The following is a 25,331-nucleotide window of genomic DNA, read 5'->3' as shown; positions in this document are numbered from 1 at the left end:
TCTGCTGTCTTAAAAGCACAAATCACTGATCCAGATGTGTGCTTTCGGGGTATCTTTTTTTTTTCCATGCATAAGTTTTATTAGGCCCACCTTCAGGTTGGTGGGCCTGCACTTTTGGATCCTAATGCAGTATTAACCCACTTGAATCTCTTTAGCACCATCTTGTGTCTGAAGCCTGTGTTGCAGGAAGATTGTTTCAGCATCAGGCCTCAGATAAAAAGGATCTAGTAAGTAGGTAGGTTTTGGATTATCACCATAGTATGCTAAATCAGTGCAATCAGGAAGTTGAATTGCAATCAACATGAAGTTTACAATGTGATACATTGATAAAATTCTGATGGGAGACAGTCTTTAAATATTCATGCGCCTTTCCCTTTCTAGAGCAGCCTCCAGGCTTTCCAGACCTTCATTTATTTGCTCAGTAGCTGAGGCCCTGAGCAGAGCAGTTAGGGCAGAGATCATCTAGCCAGGCTGCAGCCTTACCAAAGAAAAGCCCTCTCCCAAGGCTGCACCTTCCAGAGGAAGGCTGAAAAGTCCAGTTGTCTGTCCTCAGTCTCCTCAGGCTGATTTAGTGGAAAATGATGATAACTGGTGCCCCAGGATTGGCTTCTCCAAGAAGGGGACTCAGAACAAGGAAAAGAATATGGAACACAACCCCTTCTCAGCCATTTCCCCCTGTGTGTTGGAAGGGGAGGAGAAAAGGGAAAATTGGAGCAGAATGTATTAAATTTTAGATTCCTTCTGTGAATTAGAGTCTGGATTTCCACAGGAGGAGAGAGGTGGACTTGTCAAAGATTCTACACCAAACAGAAGCACCTCTTTCCTTTAGTATCCAGCCTGGTTTTTGTTCTTCATATAGATTATTTTCTGGTATAGAAGTAATGGTGTTTATACTGGGAATACAGAAAAATAGGAAAAAGTAGGAACACATATATCCAGACAGTCATAATGCTTTGTATTTTATGGGTTTACTTTCCTTTTATTTATTTTTTTTAAAAAATGATACTGGATTGACTTGGGACCTCGTGCATGCTGGGTAAAGTGCTCTACATCCCTGCCCTGAGTCTCTGTCTGTCTTTATGTAAGAAGACTTGAATGTTTTATATATATATATATATATATATATATATATATATATATATATATATATATATATTTGGTCGGTCGTGGGGCCTGAATTCTGGGCCTGGATACTATCCCTCAGCTCTTCAGCTCAAGGCTAGCACTCTACCACTTGAACTACAGCGCCGCTTCCAGTTTTTCTGCTTATGTGGTGCTGAGGAATCGAACCCAGGGCCTCATGCATGCAAGGCAAGCGCTCTACCACTGAGCCCTTAATATATATTTTTTATTGTAAAGATACTGTACAGAATTACATGAGCAAGGTAATGAGTCCATTTCCTATGGAGTATTGTTACACCCTCCTTTATTTTCCCCTTACCATCCCTTTCCTCTCCACCTCCCCAACTAAGACTTGAATGTTTGTTGGATTGACACTTATTTTATATGTACTTTTTAATTATTTTGTCAAAAACACTTTGTAGGTTAGGACATGTCCTTCATAAATTCCTGAACATGCTGAGTTCTAGGACCAGGATAGGTAGTCATTTGTGTATTGTCATTTTGATATTACAAATGGCACCTTCAGTGAATATATCTGCTATCTTCTCGTGTTTTCACCCTTTCTTTTTGGAAACTTAAGAGTCCACTCATTTTCCAATCACAATGCTTGGAAAAACCCTTAAAGAGGATCCAGTCTCCTAATACAGATATCCTGAGCTCACCTACTCTGTCTGGAGGAAAGGGAGGGATGGATGCTTGAGGCAAATTCTTCCACTTCTCAGTGTCAGGTTTGTTGTTGTTGTTTTTTGGCAGTGCTAGGATTTGAACTCAGGGCTTGATGCTTGCTGGGCAGGTACTGTTACCTCTTAAGCTACACCTCTAGCTCTTTTTTGCTTTAGTTTCTTTTCAAATAGGGTCTCACATTTGGATCCAGGCTGGCTTACACAGCATCCCTACTATTTGCATTTCCTGTACCACAGGCAGATAGGCACATGCCAGCATACCCAGCTTTTTATTGGTTGAGACAGGGTCTCATGAACTTTTGTGCCTGGGTTGGCCTCACGTTGCATTTTTCCTGAGTAGTTGGGATTACAAGCATGAGCCACAGTGCCAGCCAGAGCCATGTTTCATCCATCAAACTATAGGAACAATACACAGGAATATTAATAACACAGGTAAAATCCCTCCTCAGGGTGTGGCATTCAGTGAGTACTAAATAAGTAAGAAATAGTTTTAAAACAATGCAAAAAAATAACTTTATTACAGCAGGGTTTTTAGCATCAGTGAAATTTGAAGTTGTTTGCTTAGTTTCTCTAGCATTTGATAACCTAGTCATTTCTTCTAAACACCTTTGCTATTTTAACAAAGATGCTACTTTATTATAAATGAACACATTTTTGTTATTATATACTAGCTTATCTCTTCTTAGAAAATACTCTTGCCTTCTTTCTATTGACATTAAGTATTTTATCAGTTTGCATAAGCTATGTATACAAGAAATTACTAATTTATCATGTTATATGCATGCTGTTATATGCATACGTTTCTAGTATTATATTTTTTACATCAAGCTGTTTTGTTTGTATGTTACATGCATTTTCTCATTAAGTAGAAACGTGATAATTGTGATCTCACAAATTTTGTGAGCTTTTTGTGTCGTTATTACTCACAAAAAATGGCAGCATTTGTTTTCACCCATTCTGCCTCTTACTATTATTCATGTCCTACTAAATTTGCTTGAAATTGATAGCATTATTTAAAAACTATCTCCACTATGTCACCATGAACTAGAATATGAACCTGTGATTTCCAAATATATACTATCTGTTTTTTTCCAGGTTATGTTGAATTTTTGGGGAGGGGGTCATGGGTGTTGAACTCAGGGCCTGGGTGCTATCCCTGAGCTTTTGTGCTTAAAGCCAGAGCTCTACCACCTTCAGCCACAACTCCACTTCCAGTTTTCTCATGTTAAATGGAGATGAGTCTCACAGACATCTGTGACAACACATACATAAAAGAATAAAAGCCTATTGGTATACTAAAATGATTTTCTTATGAGACTCTGAACTATGTTAATTTTATTCTTCTGGATGTTCCAATCTTCTAAGATGAGATTTCCTACTGTTACCAGCTAACAAAAGTTCCCTAAAAACATATGAATGCTATACAAATTAATTTTATTGGTGACATGATTTAGGGGATTGGGCATGATATAAGTAAGAATACTTAGGTGTATGCAGCATTTCTCTGGGCATTATCTACAATACCAATTATTTTGAGCAAAAATTCTGCCTAATGGAGTTGAAAAATGGAATTCATATTTGTTCTTAAATAACTCAATTTATAGTCTCTTTGTGGAGAAAAATGACATTAAACAAAGAATTCAAGACTGGCCATAAGATACATGGTTTCTTACACTTTTAATCAGGTCATTTTAAGCAAAATTTAATCCGATCATTTTCATCGTTTCTGATATTTTAATCAGAAAAATATTCCACAAGGATGAGAAATAGTACTTGTGTGTTTATTCTTTTTTAACCTAATGGCATAAAGTTGCATTAGCTCAGGATGGTTCGATGTAACCTGGAACCTACTGACCCCAGGCTGGGTCTCTGAACAGGATGTTTTTAACAGCTTCACACATGTTCTAGTCAGCGGTGGGAAGCTACAGCCCAGACACCATGCCGTGGCTATCTTTGCTTTGTCTGGGACCACACATATACAGATGTGTAAAATATGCATGCATCTGTACACCAAGGTCCAGAGAAACAAGGGTTTGCTACCTCAATTGAATCTTCCAGATACCAGGAATGCCTCATGTATCTTTCTCTTTGCATTAAAGTTTAGTTCATTTCAGAGCTCAGTTTGTATCTCATTGAAGTTCAATGTATTAAACACTTAAAAGTCTGAAAATCTCCATTGCCCTTGTGATCATGAAAGCGAATTCTTTTTTGTTATAAATTCTTAATGCTCCTTTGCTTGTTTTTCTTTTCTCTAGCTTTGGGCCAGATTATGTTGTACGTGGATGGGATGAATGGAGTGATCAACCACAGCGAAACCATTCAATGGCTCTACACTCTTATTGGGTCAAAGGTAAAAGAAAATTATGGTTGGCCTTCTTGTTCAGTGTGCACATCATATGATTATCCCCTCTGAGATGTTTATTTGCAGAAACATTATTCAGCTATGTTGAAGTCCCATCTCAGTACAAATGAGTACAAATGTATAGGTTAGGTTGCAACTAGCCTATGAAATTTTAATGTATTTTTATTTTTCCTTTTCTTAAGCTGTAATCAAATGCCTTGATCATCTTCTGCTTTTAATGCTTAGTTAAAACATTAGGCCATAAATGTAGCATTGACGTACCTCCTGCATTTCATGTTTGTATTATTAAGTTGTTTATACGTACTTCAGTGCTTTACATACGTATGTGTAGATTCTTATCTATAGATGAAAGGGTTTGAGATTGCCTTTCAACTTTTACCTTAAGGGTCAAAGTAACCAATATTTATCTACTGATGCACCAGGCACCACACTGGGTGATTTGCAAGCATGATTTCATTTCATCTCTATGAGATTACTATCAAGTGAATAGCATCATTCTCCCTTATTCTGAGGTTGGGTAAATAGTGTTTTATTGTGAGAATCCAGGCAAACTCCCTATGGATCTTAGCTTATATCCACCCAGTGATGGCCTCAGCTGGGAGCTCTCACACCCTGCGAAGCAGATCCATGCGATTGCTCCAGACCTGCAAGATGCAGGGCAGAGCTCTAGCATAGTCCTCTCTGATTTGCTGGGAGCAAGGGAGGGAGTGTCAGTTTGCAGAGGAGTAGGGAGGGGGGTCCTACCTTGGCCATATGCAAATGTTGCCAAGATGGAGTATGGTGAGTGAAGAGTGATAGGGTGACTAGAGTGGGCAGTAGAGTTGGGCAGGGAAGGACTTGAGGATCTAGATGTGAAACTTTGAATCTGACTTAAGTTCCTGTATGAACATAGCTTTCTGGAGTCTCTACAGTGCCTGTTGTTATACTCAGATTATTCCTGATCATAGTCACCCACTTACACTGAATTGAGTAAGGGTTTAATGGCTGGTGTGCACTGAGTCACATCTCCTAGCGCTGCTCCTCACATTACCTCCCTCCAAGGGATGCTGCTGTCCGATTGATGCTGTGCCCAACATGGCTTTCCTTTCAGGCTTCCCAGGCTCCTATGATTCTCTTCTCACCTAGCAGGAGGGCTTATTTTCTGGATGTGTCTGTGGCAGGGAGATGCCCACTGGGTCTCAAAGCCTTGGTTGACCCTTATGTTTCTCCTTAGTTTTCCTTTTGAGACATTTCTCCCCCCCCCCCAACACCCCATTTCATTCTAGAAACAGCTCCAGAGACTGAAAACATGTTGTTTTCTTCTTGGCTTAGTTTTCTATGGAAAATGGAAGTGACTATTTTGAAACTGATGTGAGGGATTTTAGAAGAGGAAAAATGCTGGGCCTGTTCGCTTGGCCTAGCCAGGTGGAGAGAACCTTTGTATTTGACAACCTGTTTGTCTGCTGGGAGCCCTTCCTAATTTTCCTTGCCTTACTTTCTTTTCTAATTTTTGTTGTGCATCTGGTGCTGTCCAACTCTGTCTAGATGATCTCTAGAACCCTCAGACCTACAGCAATGGGAAGAGATTTGACTATTAAAATCAATATTTGGTCCCTGTCACAGCTGGAATAAGAAATTATTATAGTTCACTGGAGATTGTAGCCCAAGTAGTAGAGTGTCAGCCATCCACAAGAAAGCCAAGCGAGAGCATGAGGTCTGGAGTTCAAGTCCCAGAACTGCCTGCCCCTTCCCAAAGCACAATATTGGACAGATTTACTCTCCCAGGGCTGCATTAGGAGTATCAAAAGGGAATCTTTATAGTTTCATTACAGCTCTGAGACTGGGGTGCTGTGCAGCAGGGGAAGATAGAGGAGTGGCCTGGTTTGAGTGTCTCCCTCCAATCTGTGTGCTGGAAGCGTGATCCAAATGCAACGGCATTGGGAGGCACAAGCTTTGGGGGGGGGGTTAAGATCATGAAGGTTCCGTCCTTGCAAATGGATTAACAACACCATTATAAGAAGGGCTACAGTAGTGGTCTTGCTTCATTCTGCCTTCTGCCATGTGAGGACACTGCTTCCATTCTGGAGAAGGTGACAACACACTACCATTTTGTAACCAGAAAGGCATGACTGTACGGCCAGCACCATGGTCTTGAACTTCCCAGCTTCCCAAGAAATAAACAGTTGTTGTTGTTGTTGTTTAAAGAATGAATTACCTAGTCTTAAGTATTTCATTGCCGCATCACGAATGGGATAAGACAGAGAAGAAAAGTGCAACAAAAAAAAAAAAAATAAAAAGGAGAGATGGAAAGAAGTGAGAGGAGACCATGAAGAGAAAGGGAAAAAAAAACAAACCAGGAATAACAAATGAATCCCACGGCCCCCAGCCTGTAATGCTGCAACAGCTCTGTGTGGATTTTCCTTTGGACTCATTCTGTAAGGAAAATAAACAACTGGAAAGAGGCACAAAGGAAAAGTCCTCCTCACATTTGTAACAAAACCATGTGGAGAAATGAAAGTGACAGCTTCAGAAATAAGTGGAAGGATGATGGGTTTCCTGGAAGGCGTGCTTAGTGTGCTTGCTCGCTCTCTCGTTCCTGGGCACCCACCTCAGAGCTGTCTGGGAGCTGTCTGGGAGCTCCTTCCCCATCCATCAGGTCGTCACCACTAGGCTAGAGGTTTTCTGTCTCTAATTTTCATTTTATCCAAAGCAAGTACATAATAACTGCTGGCATTTGGCACTATATGGAGACAGGCAAAGACAGACCTGTCAGCCTGTGCTCTTAGAAGGAGCACTGGTAGCCTGTGTTAGACTCAGTGTGGTATCAGATGAAGGTTTTGCATCAGGATGTGTCTGATCCCAAATTTCTGGCTGAAAGTCAGAAACAGCAGCGGCTATCAAGGTTTTTGTTTGTTTGTGATTTTGTTTTTCAGCACAGGTCTAATGAAATCCCCCCATCTTTACAAAGACAATACAGTATCTTCTGACACCCCCATCTGGATAGTGAAGGGTCCAAGACCCCTAGGTTTGGAGACTGAAGCCTCAGCTCCCTAAAGTTGAGCATTGCAGCCACAGGAGTTTTTCCCAGCTCAGGGTGAATGATGCAATCAGCAAAGTGAAGGGCTTAGCCTTTTCTATGGCCAGTCAGACTCCTCTTAACCTGGGAGGGTTGCCTTGACATCCTGTCAGGGTTGATAAAGGAAGGATTGCACTACTAAAAGCCTTGTCATTCTGTTTTCATAATTCTTCATTTTTTTGTCCATGAAAGGCAGCAAGATGTGATTTTGCCACGTGCCAGAGGATCATTGTGCAATACATATTTGCAGATATTCTGGACTCCTCGCCAGAGGAGAAAACGGATGGTTTTGCAGCCAAATAGTGACTGTTTAAGAGAAAGAAACAAAGTATTTTCAATAAAGCATTTTTTTTTCTTTTTACAAGAGCCATCTTTAAACTCTCTGGTATAAAGTAAGATGCTCATCTCATGACTTATTACAGGGTGTTTTATGTTCTTTTCCTGTATCTGGAATTTTAATTAGTTGAGGTAAGATGATTTGTTTGGTATAGTTAGGCCTTCAGTCACCCTCTCTGGGAGAGACTCTCATCTTCTTATGAGTTCTCCTGAGATGCTCCTGATGCCATGGCAACCATCTTCTCCCCACTGCTGTCTGCCTTTGCTTTCCCTGCTCTATTTCTGTCAGCTCCACTGACTCCATTCACCCAGCTGTGCCCCACGTTTCTGTGCACTGATCTCCAGCTTTCCCTTGCACTTGTCTGAGAGCAAGCATGCTGCCCTACCCTCCCTTCCCCAACTCTGCGGGCATCTCTGAAAGTTTGTCATTAGGACAATAGTTTTTAGAAGGGAGGGGGGAGGAGAGTGGAAGTGACAGGGATAGAGGCTGGGGCAGTAGCACAACTGTGAGGCGATGGGCCCATTGAGGACTAGCCTTCTAGAACTGGGTTTTTCAAGGCAGATAGAAGACAGCAGGAATCAAAGGCAGGGTCACTGTTGATATGGGGCACCTAGCAATGCATCTGTTAGGGGTAGAGAAATTGGATGTTGGGGTTTGTTGGCCTCAGGTTTGGATCTCCTAGGTTTGAGAATAAGGAAACGTTCCCAAGGAGAGAGCAGGGCTTGGGGCTCCAGGAGATGGTGTAGATTGGAGAGGAGTGGAAGCTGACCAAGACCTTTGGCCTTGTTGCCATTATGCTGTTGCTTGTGATGCACTCAGGTGAGTGACATTGGCTTCGATTTGAAGTGTTAATTTATTACATAGTACACAGTTGTAGAATCCTAGCCTTGAAGAGATGGTAAAGTCGTGTTAAAGATCTTCTTGACATTGTGAGTCACATCCCAATACTTCTAGGTGCAGAAGGGGAGAGTTGGCTCTACAGGTAGTCTGCCCTCTGTTGACCACTAATGGTGGGAAGCCTTTGTTATTGGGGGAGCATCTTTCTGTCTGCTATTAACCAAATGGAAGTGCAATGCTTGCTGGGACAATATATTCTGGCTTCCCTGATCAGACTCTCTGAGTGTTTATAGGCAGTTTTCCTGTAATCTTTCCAGGCTCCCAGTTGTGGTTACTATGGATGTCCTTGGGATGTAATTTCCAATTCTTCCTCATAGTGGTTACTGACTCTTCTGTGCATGCAGGAAAAAGAAGAGTAATATGAAAGTCTCTCAGGATCCATTATTCTTCTACAAATATCTTCCCTGGTTAGGCCTTCCAGCAGCAGCCCTGGTTGCTGGATTAAATTGAACTTGCAACCCACTAAACCTCCAAGGTTTTATTCACACATCTGTGTCTACCATTCTCTTCGTTTTTCCATGTCTGTGATTGATTGTTATCTAAATGCAAGGATTTTCCCCACTCATCAAACCAGAGTTTTAGCCTCAAGATAATTAGGAGTTTTGTTTTGGCCATATATCATATTAAATACTATTTGTATGTGCTGATACTGGGGCTTGAATTCAGGGCCCTCTCCCTCTTGCTTAGCTCTTATACTCAAGGCTGTCACTCTATGTTGAGCCATACCTCAACATCTGGCTTTTTGATGGTTAGAGATAAGTGTCTTTCAGATTTGTTTTCCTAGGCTGGCTTCAAACCAAGATCCTTAGATCTCAGCCTCTTGAGCAATTATGGTTATAGAGCACATTGACTGTTAGTGTTAGTTTTAGTTTACATACATTTAGTAAGTAATGATTTTGTGTCATAGATAAAAATGTTGAGGGGACAGAGACAAAGCATGAGTAAAGCAGTGCAGTCGACAGTGGACAGTCAGGGCATTTTAGGGCCACTGTGCCATTAGTGAGGCGCTTCCTAACTGACTAGCTGTGGTTCTTCACTGAGATTGCAATCAAGATGTGCTGAACATAGTAGGAAGTTCTGGAGCTGCAGTGCTGAGCACAGCTGTGTGATCCTTTTGGTGAATTGTCTTTTTAACATATAAAATGAGATAATCTATAGGATAGAAAGCACAGTGGGGAAGGTATGAAACAGAGTGTCTGGCATGTAAGTGTGCATCTTTGTTAGTTAATACCACCTTCTTTTTCCAGGAGCCTGCCAACTTCCTATCAAGGAGGTTCTTGGCTTGCCATGATCAGACTATAAGTTCCTGTGCTTTCTTTCTCTTCTAAGGACCTGAAGCATTTCCAGGCTAGTTGGTCTGGTGTCAGTGGTGGTTTTAGTAAGCTGCAGGATATAGCTTTTGGACTTTGTTTATCCTTCTCCCCGTTTTTAGTACATACTGATCTGCCTGCTTTGCTGTATGGCCTCTATGACTGCGCCATGGGAGACTTTCTCAGGTCCCAGCTTCCCTGGGAGTGGCTCAGTATTGACCTCTGTTACTGCAGGCCTCGGGATTTCATGCTTTCTGGCTATGCTACGCTGGGCCTTGAACAACTTGTTAAAACTGTGACCTGAGTTTTCCTATGGTTTGATATGGTCACTCTATCTTCTATTACTGCCTCATTGCTGGCAGGACAATTGTCACTCTTTAGATGCTTGTTTCATAGATACAGTGCTGTAGTATTTGCAGATTTGGTAGACTCTGCAGATGCAGAACCTACAGATACCAGGTGCTGAGTAGATGCACATTTGTTTATCTGCTGTCCCTGGCTAAGACACAATTGACACAGTAGCAAAGATATAGGAGGAACTGCCCACTGTTGGAGGTGAACTGCCAGGCCTGAATGGACTAACTGAGGTTTCTTCTTCCAACCCGTTGTTATCATGTGGTGTGGAGCAGGTTATCTCAGACCCCAACTTCCAGACATCTCAGACATGCCAAAGACTAGCAGTGCCTTGGGTTCCTCCCTGTCACATTTTACCACACAGGAGCAGAATCATTCAGAGAGCTCTGAATCATTGAGAGGGTTTCAAAACTGTTCCTCTGTCTCTTGCCTAGGTAGAGACAAATTCCACAGTATTTTCTTACCTTCAAAGTTGGGAGTTCAAGGGGGAAGCTGTAGCATAAGGAACTGTGCTTTGTATATTTAAAACTGGAGACCTTTCTTCAAGTAAATAAAAACCTTAGCAAGTCCAGGCTTGGCAACTTTCTCAGTTGGGTAGACTATGATTATGTGGTTTAAGCCTTCTAAATGCCTTCCTGGGAAGAAAACCTGGCTGCTGTCCAGCCCTATCTCCCTCATTAGCTGGCCTTGGAAGCATTCCCCTTATGCCCATCTTATGACATTCCTTCTGAGCATTGTGTAGTTATTTGCCTTGACTGGCATGGTCGCAGGCTCCCAGAATTCCCAATTCTCTGCTGTGTCTCTCTAATGAAGAAACCATGTTTCCTAGTGACACCTTCCTTTTCGATTGCTTCAACAAGCCTATTCACATCTTCCTCCTCTGTTTGTAACAGCTCCGTTTGCAGGTCCCTAGACATTCTTAAAAAATTGCCCAGTTGTCATGATTCATAATTTTGGGTTTCTCTGGCCTTGCTTCTACTAAATCTATGTTTGTGTTTAGGTACTTTTGGATGCTCTGCTATGTAAATGAGCAACAAGAAGACTAGGTAGTTAAACTGCTTTTGATAGAAGAGTATCACAAATGCTAAAATGCCTGCTACTAATTGCGAGCATGGCTAACTAATCATTAAAATATACCCGCAAGCTCCTCCTCAGAGAGGGTTTATTAACATTACTGCATAGACTTGACAGTAATAAAAGTACATTACTTCTAAGGATCGAGCAACGAACTCTTTGGTTATCCAGAAATCACTTTATTTGACGTCCTCATCTATCTGGAATTCAGTCAAAAACCCTTCAAAGCTTGGAACAGTTGCCACAGAGGCCACACTTCTGTCCCTTCAAGTCCAAACATGTTGGGGACAGTATGGGTGGGGACAAGGGTGGGTAGTGTGGGAGTGGGCACAATCAAAGTACATTATATACATGTATGAAAATGCCATGATGAACCCCGGTATACTGTACAACAAAAAGTAATTTTTTTAAGCTAACATTTTTGCCCTAGGGAAATTGTAGTACCAGTTAGCATGCAAAATGAGATGCTAAGAGGTTATATGACCACAAGGCCCAAGAGTCCGGACAGGATTGAAGAGCCACATTTAGCCCCTAGACTTGAAGGACTTAAAAAAAAAAAAAAACCAAGGATGGAGCTCATAGCTGTAATCCTAGCTACTCAGAAAGATGGGATCTGAGGACTGCAGTTTGAAGCCAGCCCAGGCAGGAAAGCCTGTGAGGCTTTAGTTTCCAATTAGCTTCCAAAAAAGCCAGAAGTAGAGCTGTGCCTCAAGTGGTAGAGTGCTAGCCTTGAGCAAAAAAAAGATCAGGGATAGCACCCAGGCCCTGAGTTTTGGTGTCAAGACTGGTATGGAAAATCAAAACAAAATAAAACAAAAACAAAGCAGGGACTGGATGAATTTTCCTAGAGAGAGTATAGGAAAAGAGGAAGAATGAGAGCACCAGAAGTAACTCTATACTCCGCATGCAGATTGAACACAACACTAGGTGCCAACCAATGGGTAGCTACTGAGATAGGAGACCAACTACCCTAACTGTGAGGACTGGGAACACACATATCTCCACTGTATGCAAGAGTTCTTCAGTTGTATACTCAGGAGTGGTAAAGCAGGATTAAATGTTATAAAATATAACTCTTGGTTTTCATTCACTACCACTCAGTAGAGGGCTCAGCTGTGTACCGAGTGGTTCCCAAAGTTAGCTCATCCCACCTCAAGTCCATCTCAGGGCGTCAGAACGTCAAGATGTGTCTTGAACTCATCCGCTGTACAATGGGAGAACATCTGTGTCTGCATGCTGATGGGTCTAACGAGAGAGTGAAGGTCTAATAAAGGAATCTGTTGTGAAGAGGCCCCTGAGTCATGGGTGCCAGCAGTACTGGTGGGAACCAGGTGTTCAGTGGACAAGACCACCATGTCTACAACTACATGATGATTTTGTCTTTTCTCCAGTTCCGCCTGGTGGTTAAGACTGCCCTGAAGCTCCTGCTTGTCTTTGTGGAGTACTCTGAGTCCAATGCGCCCCTCCTCATTCAAGCTGTGTCTGCTGTTGACACCAAGAGAGGTAAGCAGTCCTTTGTGCTGTGTCCTCACGGAAAAACAATGTGTGGTACTGGAGACCTCTCAGTTTCCTGTGTGGGGACATCTCCTTGCATGAAACATCTTTTAAGATAGTAAATTAGAGCTGCACTGTTGTGTGACAGTGGAGGTGAAACATATTTGGACTTTATTCAGGACAGTGAAGACACTTGTTGAAACCACCAAGAGCCAGCTCATTCTGTCTCCTGTCTGTGCTGTCATTATGACCCCTTCCTCCCCTCAACAACACTTTATCCAGTCTACCCCATAGATAAGCTTGAGCCTTCTTAGTCAGAGTCCTCACTACCTCCCACCTGGTGTTCCTTTCTACCTCAAAGAGCAACACAAACTAGGTCACATCATTTGCCATCTAAAACTTGCCAATGGCATTTGAGTGCGAAGTCCATTCCAGTCCTTCACCTGACGTAGGGGACCTCAAGCCATACCCATTTCCTACCTGGCTTGCCCCTTTCCTCCTTTTTTTCCTTGCTCATACATTTACATGGTCCCCGTGTGTCCGACTCTGCTCTGCTGTGCTGTCATCACTGCCTGCCTGTTGGTGAAGGTGTGCCCCGTTTGCAAGTACTGCCTCCCTCTCTCAGCTTGGTGTCCAAGCACCTACCTGCCCCCAGCAGACAAGTGTGTCACACATGTGGAGAAGACTGAGTACTGGATCTGGATTACCCTGTAATACCCTGTGGCCCTTATGGTAGTATGAAGTCTGAAGCTAAAATTGGGGATGTTTTCCTTTTGTCTTTTATGTCCCTCCCTAATAGGACACAGTTATTATTATCAGCATCCTATAAAGACTCAAGTAGGAACCAAAATAAGACCTAGAGAATTTGCTTTTTCTTTTCATGATTATAACAGTAATACCTCTGTAGAAAGCTAGAAAAAAAATCAATATAAAGAAGACTACTGAAAAATCACTTCTGATCACAACAAAGACAATAAATAGATGTTAGCATGCTGGTAACATTTCCTTATAGTTGTGTGTGCATGTGTGTGCATGCATGTACAAGCCAGCCTGTAGATAACTGTCTGGAAGAAATGGGGGATTCTGCAGCACTCTTGATTCAAACCTCTAAGCATTGCTTAGAGGATGTCCCTCCAGTTTCTGAAAAAGCTATCCTGGATTATGAATTGGGTTTCTGTACTTTGCCAGATGCCAGCACTAGGGAGTGGTCAGGGCCAGCCTCTCTCTGGGGTATGCGAAGGAGACAAAGCCTAATTGCACAGTCAGGGGCTATGAGTCACAAGGTGAATCCCAGACCAGGACAATTTTTCTCTTTATCACAGCCTATTGCCATCTGGTGTGCTAGATAAGAAGAGCTGTATGGGCCAAAGCAGATCAGAGGGGCAGCTGAAAGTCCTTAGTAAGAATTGCCAGTGGTTCAGAAACCATGTTGGTTTTCCCAAGGCCAAGTAATTAGGTGTCAGGGCTTAGAGAGTAAGCAGCAAGTTTCTCTCATCTCTATCTCCCAACTCTGGAGGTTATTTTAGGATAATGGATGGGCTTTGTATCATCCTCTCCTAAGGATGGATATCCTGAGGGTCTTTACTGTGGGGCTATTTTAGAGGGCAGCCATCTCATGACCCTGGAGTTCTCCCTTGACTTTGTTGAGCAAGAAGCATTGTACCCCACATCCAGGATTCCTTTATAGCCCCTGTACTCTTTCTACCAAGACAGAATGATGTCCATCTTTTCTCAATTAGTATAAGTTAAAAAAATGAATAGATTGTTTTCTCAGCTTCATGGATTTTGCCTATAAAATTTCTTAAACATTTGGCAAGTGCTATTATCGGTCTGCTACTGAGCACTAACAGCTTAAAAAAAAACAGGAATTGCACTAATGGAAAAACTCAGAAATAGCTTATCATGTGTGGCTCAATAGTATGTTTCTTTTTGGACATGTGTGGTCTTGGCTGTGATTTTATAATACATACACATAACATCATCTGATTTTACTGCTAGTAAAATCTTTCCAGAATCCTATGATGGAATTAAACATATAAATATGTCATGGTGTTCTGAAGAGAGCAACACGACTTCCAGGTGTGTTTCCACCTCGAGTGTTTAGAAGCTGCTCTCCAGCTCCCTTACAGCTGGGCCAGAGAGCAGCCCCAGGTGCCAGTGATGACCCAGGGTGACTGGAGAATATCCACGTGTGCAGCACACATTTACAAAAAGAAAAGCCATAAATTTTACTCACAAAGTGATTTTACCCTCACTTCTTGGTGAGGGTGAGTCACACATTCAAGTGCAGACAGTTCTCTCTCTTTCTCTCTCTCTCTTTAATACAGAAGAAAACTGTCAGATTTAAGGACTCTGCAAATAAAACCACCAATATAAACTACAAGTCCTCAAATCATTATCACCTTAAGCCAATGAGGTCATCCCAGAACAAATTCCTCTGGTTGCTTTATAAACATTATGCATGGCCGCCCATGAATTATCCAGAAGGGCTCATTTTGCTATGGGGGCCATGGACTTGGTGACTCAGAATGGAACACTTAGCAGGCAAGGGATAAAAGCTGAAGGGGGCCACACACTTACCACAGGTAATAAGTAATACATTTTATATAAAACTTAGAATACTTCACTTGATCTAGCCAATTATGCTTCTATCCAGGGGCTGGAATAAAAGGGTGGGTTTGAGTTAGTCTCTGGGCTTGGCATGGTCTACTGAAGACTGCCGGATCTTCTCTCTTGCTCATATGTTCTGGTCATTTTCCTCTTTTGGACAGGGCCCAACAGGAAAAGAGTGTAACATAAGCTCATCTTTTGGATGAGCCTTGCATTATCATTTTACTATGTTAGAGACTCCTTTCCCTTGAGGTCTGCCCTGTCATGGTGGCCAGGACATTGGTTTGGAGCCCACCTCTCCCTTAGGAGACTTTCCTTCATACTGTGTGGTTTTGCTTCTCCCACAGAGGCAGAACAAAAGACCAGACATGATAACTCATTTTTAAATTTCAGTCATAGATCTTGGACTCACAGCCTTTGAAGAAGTTTTATTTTTTTATATGAATGTACTGTGAGGAGATGTGACATAATTCTTAACCATGTGTATCATACATGATTAACAGGGAAGTCTAGCCATCCTTTCAAGTGACCATGTTTTTGGGTTCTGCTGTAAAATAAATTGGTTGGTGAAAAATACACAAAGCATTGTAGAGGCTGTAGGTGGACAGAGCCTTAGATGTATCTCCATTGTTGTTTATAACAGAAGTATCTATGGGGGGGTGTGGATCTGTTATGTGGAAGGGAATGGAATATACTGGAAAGAACTTTCCAGCACATGTCTGACTGTTAGAACAACTCATGTATAAGACAGTTGAACAGTTTGGGATTCCTTTTGTCTTAATGGTGTGACAGAGTAGGAAAATAAGAACACAGAGGTCACCAGCCCCTTATTCTGTGCTAAGAATAGAGACACTGTGGTTTAGTGGTAAGGAAAAACTGACCTGGGTACCTGTGTCCAAGGCCCGCCTCTGGGCAAGTGGGTGTCACCATTACACTACCATCATCATGACAGCTACTGATGTTAGAGTGCCACTATTGAAAGACACAATGCTCAGTACTGTTTGTGTACAGTACATTTATTTCAGCAGGTATTCAAGCATCAATTATGTTCATAAATGTCAATGCCTGTACCTAGTATATGGGGAGAGGATGCATGGGCAAGTGAGTTGGGGAGAGACAGATGATAATGGTTAAACACTGTCTTCTAATTCATTCCTTTGGTGCTAAGAACAACAGAGTCTGCTTTCATTCTACTACTTTGGGGTTCAGTTCTTTTCTCTGATATGTGAAGGGGTATGGTCACCATGGTAGATGATTCTATTACAAGAATACCCTCTCCCCAACACATTCACGTCTGCACATACAGCACCCCCCACACACATGCACACAGAGCAGAACTAGTGATAGGGGTGAGAAGAGTGAGCTAGGTCACTTGGTTGTGATGGGAGGAAACTTCTAGCAAAGTTACAAGTGCTTGTACTTAATACGGGTGTAGCCTGGGCCCTGCCAAAGCTGTTTTTGTTAATTCCAATATTTCCTTCTTTCATCTTCATGTTTTAAAGTATTTTCCATTGTCTGGTTCTGGAACAGTCAAAGGAAAGCGAACATTCATTTCAGCAGTGTGTAAATATATACACATCTCCAGGCTTAAAATCCTTAACTTTTAAGGATTTGATAATAAGGGAATCAGATATACAAATGAGTAACACATTTTTCAATTAAACTAAGCCAGTGTTTGAGTGTTTTATTCTTTGTGGATTAAATGGTGCACACATGTGCATGCATTTGTGTGTGAAAGGGGAATGTAGCTAGGCTGCCTGCCTCTGCTTCTTGGTTTTTCCTTTCCCAGGCCCTGGTGGGTTTTATGGCTTCAGAGTAAGCAACCAGGCAGCCATTCTGGTCCTGATGGCACCATTAGAAATTCTGGTTTTACTATTTTTTCCTATGAGCTACATACTGAAAACTCCCTAATGTATGTGTTTGATAGTGCAGTCTGGTGCTGTGTGTGTGTTAGAAGCCACCCCTGTTGCAAATATAAGCAGAGGTTCCTTGAGCTCTTGGATTGCACATGGAGAGTGAGCTGTGAAGTGGTGAGAGTTGAAGTGGTTACTTTACTGGGATTCAAAGGACAATTACACTGTAGTGTGAGCTTCCAAGATAAATACCAGCAAGGAGATAATTCCTCCATTAGCAGGAGATGGAGCATGCCTTTGTGTTCAGAGTTGGAAAGGGTTGCAGGAGATCATCTGGTTCTGAATGCCTGGGCAATTCAACCAGAGGTTAAGATTTTCTGTTGATTTGTTGGGAGAATAACTTGGCTCTCTGTGGGAAGCCATATTGGAATCTTTTGCATTATATAGAAAGTACCTGTTCTTAATTTTCCTGTTTTTTATTCTTAATGTGGCATCAACCTTTTGATTCTTTTAAAACAACTCCAAACTACTCACTTCATGCCCTCTCAGAGATATCTATTACTGCTCCTCAGACGTTTTATTGAGCACATATTGCTAACTAGCCACTGTGCTGATGGTACAGAGATGAACAATTCTGTCTCTGCCCTTGAGGAACTTTTATCTCAAAGCCAGGATCACTTTAAAATAACTTATCCAAGGACGAATATTTGGAAACTACTGTGTTGAGGTTATTGCCAAATTTACTTTTATCAAGTGAAGATAAGCAATATCACTTTGAGATATTTATAGAAAAAGCAGGAAAGAGCTTCACATTCCAAACCAAGGGCAAAGCAAGGTTTGCTTCACTTCAAATATTTATCTCAGGCCTGGAAACCGTGTCGGGGGTCTATTTCCCCCCTTTGCAGCCTTGCCCTGGGCTTGGAGGTCAAGAAGGAGAAGCAGTGCCCAGCCCCTTCTCAAGCTGAGGAAGAGCTTCCCCCAAGCATTCAAGTGGCCCACTCAGGAGCCACATCTTGTCTGTTGCCCTCCAGAGCCATCCCCACTGCAAGATAACTGTTTTGCTGTGTGACGGACTCAGCTGTTGTTGGCTCTGTTGGCTCCATTAGATTAAAAACCTATCAAAGACAACTGCTTCCCAAATGTCATACCTGGCTGTGTCTACCTGTGTTCATGCCTCGATGGAATAAACATAATAGTGGTTGGCTAGACAGGTGTTTCCTCACCATTGCTTGGAGTCACTGCTACAGTGACCAGCGAACTTCTGTATTTCTTTCCCTATGTGCTAATGGATGTTCAGAGAGTACTTCTGAAGGCCTTTTCTACTTTCAGTGAAGTGTGTGACCCAAAAGGTTGTACATGAATGGATTTTAAAAATTATATCTTTAAAGGTTATTTTTTTCCAAGCAAGCAGATAGGCATCCTGATGTTGAATCACATTCAGTACTCTTGGCAAAGGGGCATGGAAGGTATGATATAGTGTTGGAACATTCTTAATTAGGATTATGTTCAAGTCCACCTTAAAGATATTATTGTACTCAGAGATTTAATGACTGAAAGGTACTGCTATCACTGGGAGATAAATTCTTGGATAAATGATAAATGTAGTTTGGATAAGGAGTATTGTTGGACAACTGTGTCTTAATTAATTTTGCTTTACTCATAGGCATCAAACCCTGGTCCAATATCATGGAAATCCTGGAGGAAAAAGATGGAGTGGACACAGAGCTGCTGGTTTATGCAATGACTTTAGTGAACAAGGTTGGTCCATGTGCATTAAGGAGTAGAATTGAAGTCCTAACCTTCCTGGTACCTATGAATGTGACCTTATTTAGAAATAGAATCTTAGTAGATGTAATCCTGTCATGGCATGGTCATTGGACTGTACTCTAATCTGACATCACTGATGTCCTTCTAAGAAAAGACACAAGTGAAAAGACAGTATAAACATATGTGTACAAGGAAGACAGTCATGGGGAAACAGAGGCAGAAATTAGAATAATGCATATACAAGCCAAAGAATGCCAAAAATGAACAGGATTCAATCTAGAAAGAAGTATGGAAGGATCTTCCCATAGACTCTTAGAGAGAACATGGCCCTTCTCTGTAGTTTTAAGACGCGTAGCTTATGGTGCCTTGCAATAGAAGTCCAGGGAAAGTAATAGAATGTCAGAGAACTATACTTAGTGTGTCCTATTACAGTGACTGGAATCCCATCTGCAATGTGTTTCTCCCAGGAAAAAAAAATCCTTTTGAACACACATGACATGTGTGCACAGGTGCACATGCCTGTCCTGAAGCTGTAGGTGTCTACAGCCTTTTAAGTCTTGGTTATATTAGTTAGACCAGAAAAATGACAGCAAGAATTTTATGACTATAAAGATATATGCTTGAAGATAATTTTCCTTAAGAATGAAATAGTTTTACTCCAGTGAAATAGTTCACAAGTCAGGAAGAAACATGCCTCTCCTATTCCACTGAGTGTTGAATTCTTATCCTTGGGCAGAGTTAGTGACTCTTGGATGAATTCCACTCCTGGAATATGATGGTAACCTCACTTTTGTGATCCTATTCCTTCCTTCATGTGCTTCCCTGGTACTTGAAGGGCAGAGCCAGTCTTCTCTACCTGTCCCCAGAGATGCTGCTGTGAAGCAGTGCAATGAGTACCTGGCACAGACCCTCTTAGTTCTGGGTCCTTCATTCAGATAGCCACATCTCAAATGCTAGCCATAATATTAACCATCTTGCGGGCCTTTCCAGGCTGTTGGGTGTGAGCCTTCAAAGCCAACTGCAGTGATGATTAAGGCTTCAGAAAGATCCAAAATTCCTTCCTGGAATATAACTGGAAAGATAATTTTCCTAATGAGCCGAAGACACATTTATAGAAATCAGTATAAATGAGACACAACTTCTCCAATCAAATAGTAACATAGTGTACCTGTTACCAGGTGTTTAAAACAAGGCAATCTGCTCCCTCCTCAGTAGGAAGATGACTAGCATGGAAGAGCCCAAAATCAGACCCATTGTTCAGAATGACTTGCCACACAATCGACATCAGCACGGACAGGGCATTTTCATCCATGTTTAGGGATGGAAATAAGCTAAAACATCATTTGACCACATGGCATGATGTTTCCCAAAAAGATGAAAGAGCTTAATGTAATAAATTAAACCATGTAAAACCATGTAGAAAGAGATAAATGCATACATACTTGGTTCTTCATTGATAAGTAGGCCAACTTAAATTGAGTGACAGAAGACTGACTCTGACACAAGGAATTTATTTGGGAATAGCTAGGGATCACAATTTGAGGTTGACATTTAGTGGCAGGCCATAGGCATATTTGAATGGATTGGGGCAAAGAGAAACCTTTGCAAGAAAAATGGGAGAAATCCATGTAGACTATTGTAAAACAAAGAGCTGTAGTTATGTCAGGAAGGAGAATGTCAGGAGTTGGTGATAACTCATTGGTGGAGGCCAATGTTGCTAGGCAAGTGTCCTGTTGCTAACAACTTTCCTGGAATGCTGTAGTTTTCAGAATCCCTTGAATACTTTTTCATATAGGCATACATGAGTGAGAGGCCCTTTCTCTTGGCCTCCCAACTCTGTTTTGCTTGGGTTTGACATAAATAACTCCATTTTGGTACTGGCAACATTCCTAAAACTTGTTTGAATAATAAAACTAATATGAAAGGTTCCACAAGAGAGGATGAAAATATGTCATTGCATTAAATTGTGGATGGTTTTGTTTGTAGAATAAAAATTAAAATTATAACTAAAGGTAAATGTCAAGCTAGAGAATTACTTGTTGAAACACAGAACAAAGATACTCTTCTGAGTGATTTAAGAAAGAACTCAGTAGGAAAATGAAAGACCTTAATCAAACTTACAAATACATAGCGAAATTGTAATACTTCTTCCCCTAGGTGATACTGGTAATGAGTACTTTTTAATGAAATATTTGCTTGATGAGCTCACAGAAAACCCTCATATATCCCTGAAAGGAAATGAACACAAATTTTCTGATGGTTAATCTTAAGAATTCTGCTTTTAATTTCAAATCTCTCTATGAGCTTATTTTTCCATGTGATTTGAAGCAATTTTTTTTAAAGATTAAGTTAATCTATTTTCTGTCCTTTCCAGTCACTGGCCTTGTTTTATGAAATACTGAATTCAGTAAAAATGGAAATTTCACTCTTGCCCAGTAATACTGGTTCAGCTTTATCCATTATTTTATTAGTAGAGGCCAGGCCTGGCTGTCCTTGGGCTATGAGCAGCTCATGGGCACTCTGTTTGCCAGTTTCTGGCAAAACCCCAGTATGTGTCATCATCTGCTGGCCATCATGATGCATTTAATGTCCAGGAATTCCTCACTTGCTCCTTCTCTTCTGGCAGCTCAGCCTCATTCTTTGTTATTTTGCCTAGAAGCCCAGGAAAATCCTGGAAGAGGTTCGTTCCTTAAATGTACTTTTACTTAAAAAGTCAACAGACTGCTGTCACTCATATAGAGTTTTTGGTTTCGGTTGAATTGGCATAATGTTTATTGCTTGTTGAGTAAAATGTTATAAGCTAACAAACCGAATATCAAACAGAAATGTTAATCTGGATCTGGGGTAGAGGTAGACTTTGAAATGTGGGAAATTATATTCCAAGTTCAGTGGTTTCTAATGAATATTGATTTCAACAAAATGAACAATACTGAAGTAATTTAAAATCACAAAGTGTATTTATATATGCATATATATACACATCTATGTACATATATATGTATGTTCCAGTCCTGGGGCTTAAACTGAGGGTCTGGTCGCTGTCCTTAAATTGTTTTTGTTTTTTGCTCAAGGCTAGCACTCTACCACTTGAGCCATAGTTCCATTTTTAGCTTTTTGATGGTTAATCAGAAATAAGCGTCTTATGGATTTTTCTGCCTGGGCTGGCTTTTAACTAAGATCCTCAGATCTCAGCCTTCAAAATAGCTAGGAATTATAGGCATGAGCCACCAACACCTGGCTAAAAAATGGCATTTTCATAACAAAACAAGACCAATAACTCCTAGCCTGCTTTGGGTTGTAAGACTGAAGTTAATTATTATCTTGGATAAACAGACATGAAATGACTTACTACCTTCATTCCCAACCCAGCCACATCCCTACCCCCTACCCACGTTTAGAAAATCTGAGAGATCTCCAAAAATTATCTCACCCTGAGAGGTTAAATAGGATAGATAATGCCCTGCCCACCCCACCCTTAAGCCTCATAAGAAAATTTCACCTATGGGGGCTCAGGTATGAGCCATCTTGTAGACTAGGATGCAGGTTGTGAGTAACAAGGTAGGTTACTATGGGCATTCCCAGAAGGCACCTGGACCCCAGGAGGCCTGGAAAGCTGCCACCTTTGTCAGATGCCAGCAACTTAGCTGTGAGGGCAACAGTGCAGAACTGGGTGGAGATACCCAAGGACAGGTGGGAGTGAGGTGGGAATAACTGAGCAGTCAAAAATAGGTGCATGACGGCTCTGGCATTTGTCCTCCTCCTGCACAGGCAGAAAAAGAGGCTGTATTTGTCCCCTCTACAGCTAGGCACAAAAGCTGGAGCTCTGCAGTCTTGGCTTCAGCTCAAGGTTTCAGTGTAAATGACAAATGACCAGGGTAGCCTCCGTTCTGACCTTATTATTGAACAAAGGCTCCTGAGTCTATTGAGTTTTATACATAGCGTTGTTTAGTTATTTATTAGCAACCCTTGCCTCTGTACTCTTTATGGTTGGATTCACTAAGGTAATGGGGATTAGGTCTAGGATGTTAATGTTCTGGAAACTTCTGAGTAAAAGAACCTCAGCTGACTCGGGGGGCTGGAGAAGGTAAAGAAGGAAGGAAGAGAGTGGATTGAGCAAGAGAAAACTACACTGGTTGGTTGGTTCCTGCTAGCTCCAAATGCTTTGAAGAAAGCTTAATACTAAATGTTGACTTGCCAGCCACCCTTAAGTCGTACACATTGACATCAGGGCATCTCTAATGGTCTCTGTGCCCAGAACTTGAATTGCCATTTCCCTCTGCTCCCACCCTTTACAAAATTCTAGAGGTTGTTTTTGTTTTTGTTTTTTTACTTAAAACCAATAAATGAAAGAGATTGTGGTAATGATGGAATTCCTTAAACAAGTGCTTGATTTTTAACTTGGTGCAGGGAGTAGAGAGCTGCCCATTTGACAGTAGTTGCCTGGAAATGCCATGTTGACTGCCACTATGCTGTGACAGATGCTGGTATGCTCTTTCACACTTGGCTATACATATGAGCACCCACTTACCACTATTTCCTCTTGGTGTTTTTATTGGTGCTCCTGAATAACTAAGCAACTGCAAGATCATCTTATCTATCTATCTATCTATCTATCTATCTATCTATCTATCTATCTATCTATCTATCTATCTATCTATCTATCTATCTATCTATCTGTCTGTCTATCTATCTGTCTGTCTATCTGTCTATCTGTCTGTCTGTCTGTCTGTCTGTCTGTCTGTCTGTCTGTCTATTTATTTATTTTTATTGTGAGAATACTGTACAGAGGAGTTACAATTACATGAGCAAGATAACGAGTACATTTCTTATCAAGCATTGTTGCCTCCTCGTTGTTTCCCCTTCCCATCCCTTCCCATACTCCTCAAGATCATCTTTTCAATAGTTTCTGATCTTAATCATACTTGTATCCTCTTTGCTCAGCATAAAAGGTTAAAAGCCATTATTTGGGTTATTCTTAGAGATATGCTAGTATTGATAGACTTAAAATGGATTATCTTTATGGAATGTTGGTCTTAATATCTTCGGAGCCAATTTAGCATGCTTAAAATAATTTTGAAATTTATATGGCTTTCTTAGAAATTAAAAAGTAGTGAAAGAATTAGGGAATAAAGGGCGTCACCTGAGATTCCAGGCTAAAATAATCTATGCAGAATGCAGGAATTGGTGTGGAAAGGAGATGAGACTGGCAACTCCAAGCCTGAGCTTTAATCTCAATCTGAATAACAAATGGCTCAGTTGCCTGTGGCAAATCTCTTTTCGGTTCCCTGCCTTCATTTCCCTCACTTGTGAAACCAAGAGCTTGCAATAAATTCCAGGACATCTTCCAGTTCTGATCAGAAATCTAGTCTGAGATGTTCTCCTTGTTTGAAGAGAGGTTGAATTAAAAGAGAAGTCCACTTTTTGTATTCATCTTTTTGTCTCTTGGTTGCTGCCTTAATATTACTCATTTCCCAAAGTTTCATAGATCAAGGGGAGGCAAGCTATAGTGAACTTAAATTATTAGACTCCAGCTATTATTAAATCCTCTAAAAACAAATCCTCAAAGAAACAACCACCCCATTAATAAGTGGGCTAAAGGCTTAAAGAGAGACTTCTCTGAAAAGGAAATAAGAATGGCCAATGGAAACATGAAGAAATGCTCAACTTCTCTGGCCATAAAGGAAATGCAAATTAAACCTATATTGAAGGGCTGGGAAGGTGGCTCAGTGGTAGAGTGCTTGCCTTGCATGCATGAGGCCCTGGGTTCAATTCCTCAGCACCATATATGCAGAAAAAGCCAAAGTGGCAATGTGGCTCAAGGGGTAGAACACTAGCCTTGAGCTGAAGAACTAAGGGACAGCACCCAGGCCCAGAGTTCAGCCCCATGACCAACCAAAACCAAAACCAAAAACTACATTGAGATTTCACCTCACCGATTAGAATGGCCATTATCAAGAAATCTAACAACAGATACTGGAGGAGATGTGCCAAAAGGGAATGCTACAACACTCTTGGTGGGAGTGTAAACTTGTTCAACTACTCTGGAAAGCAGTGTGGAGGTTCCTTCAAAGACTATGCATAGAGTTCCCCTATGACCCAGCAATCCCACTTCTGGGCATTTACCCAAATGACCACAAACAAGGCCATCTTAAGGCTGTCGATAGCTGTCTAATCATGATGTACCTGAATTTTTTATTTCCATGTGACAGACAATCAAAAGCTTAGCTTCCTGGAATAAAGCACATTTATCATCTCAGTGTTTCCTGGGGCAAAAGTCCAGGCATAACCCACCTGGGTGGTCTTCTTGGGTCTCACAAGGCTTCAGTCACAGTGGTAATCAGGACTGGACTTCCCTTGCAAGCTTGGGTCCTCTTTAGGCTTCATGGTTGTTGGCAGAATTAATTTCCTTATAG

General features: G+C 41.4%; 1 protein-coding gene across 7 annotated transcripts in view; it reads left to right on the top strand.

Moving 5' to 3' along the window:
* Fhod3 (formin homology 2 domain containing 3) overlaps window positions 1-25,331 on the top strand; it is a 430,675-nt gene that overhangs the window by 249,719 nt on the left and 155,625 nt on the right. For all 7 annotated transcript variants that reach the window (XM_070029308.1, XM_070029306.1, XM_070029303.1 and 4 more), the window contains exons 6-8: window positions 4,061-4,155; window positions 12,586-12,697; window positions 18,815-18,909. In XM_070029308.1, the coding sequence (XP_069885409.1) occupies window positions 4,061-4,155; window positions 12,586-12,697; window positions 18,815-18,909 (302 nt within the window). The remainder of the gene's footprint in view (window positions 1-4,060; window positions 4,156-12,585; window positions 12,698-18,814; window positions 18,910-25,331) is intronic.

This window comes from Dipodomys merriami, unplaced genomic scaffold (genome assembly GCF_024711535.1).
Source record: "Dipodomys merriami isolate MVZ:Mamm:240054 unplaced genomic scaffold, mDipMer1.0.p SCAF_2, whole genome shotgun sequence".
In the NCBI taxonomy this organism is placed as follows: Eukaryota; Metazoa; Chordata; class Mammalia; order Rodentia; family Heteromyidae; genus Dipodomys; species Dipodomys merriami.
Note: the sequence above shows the minus strand (reverse complement) of the source record. Positions and strands in the feature narration are given on the sequence as shown.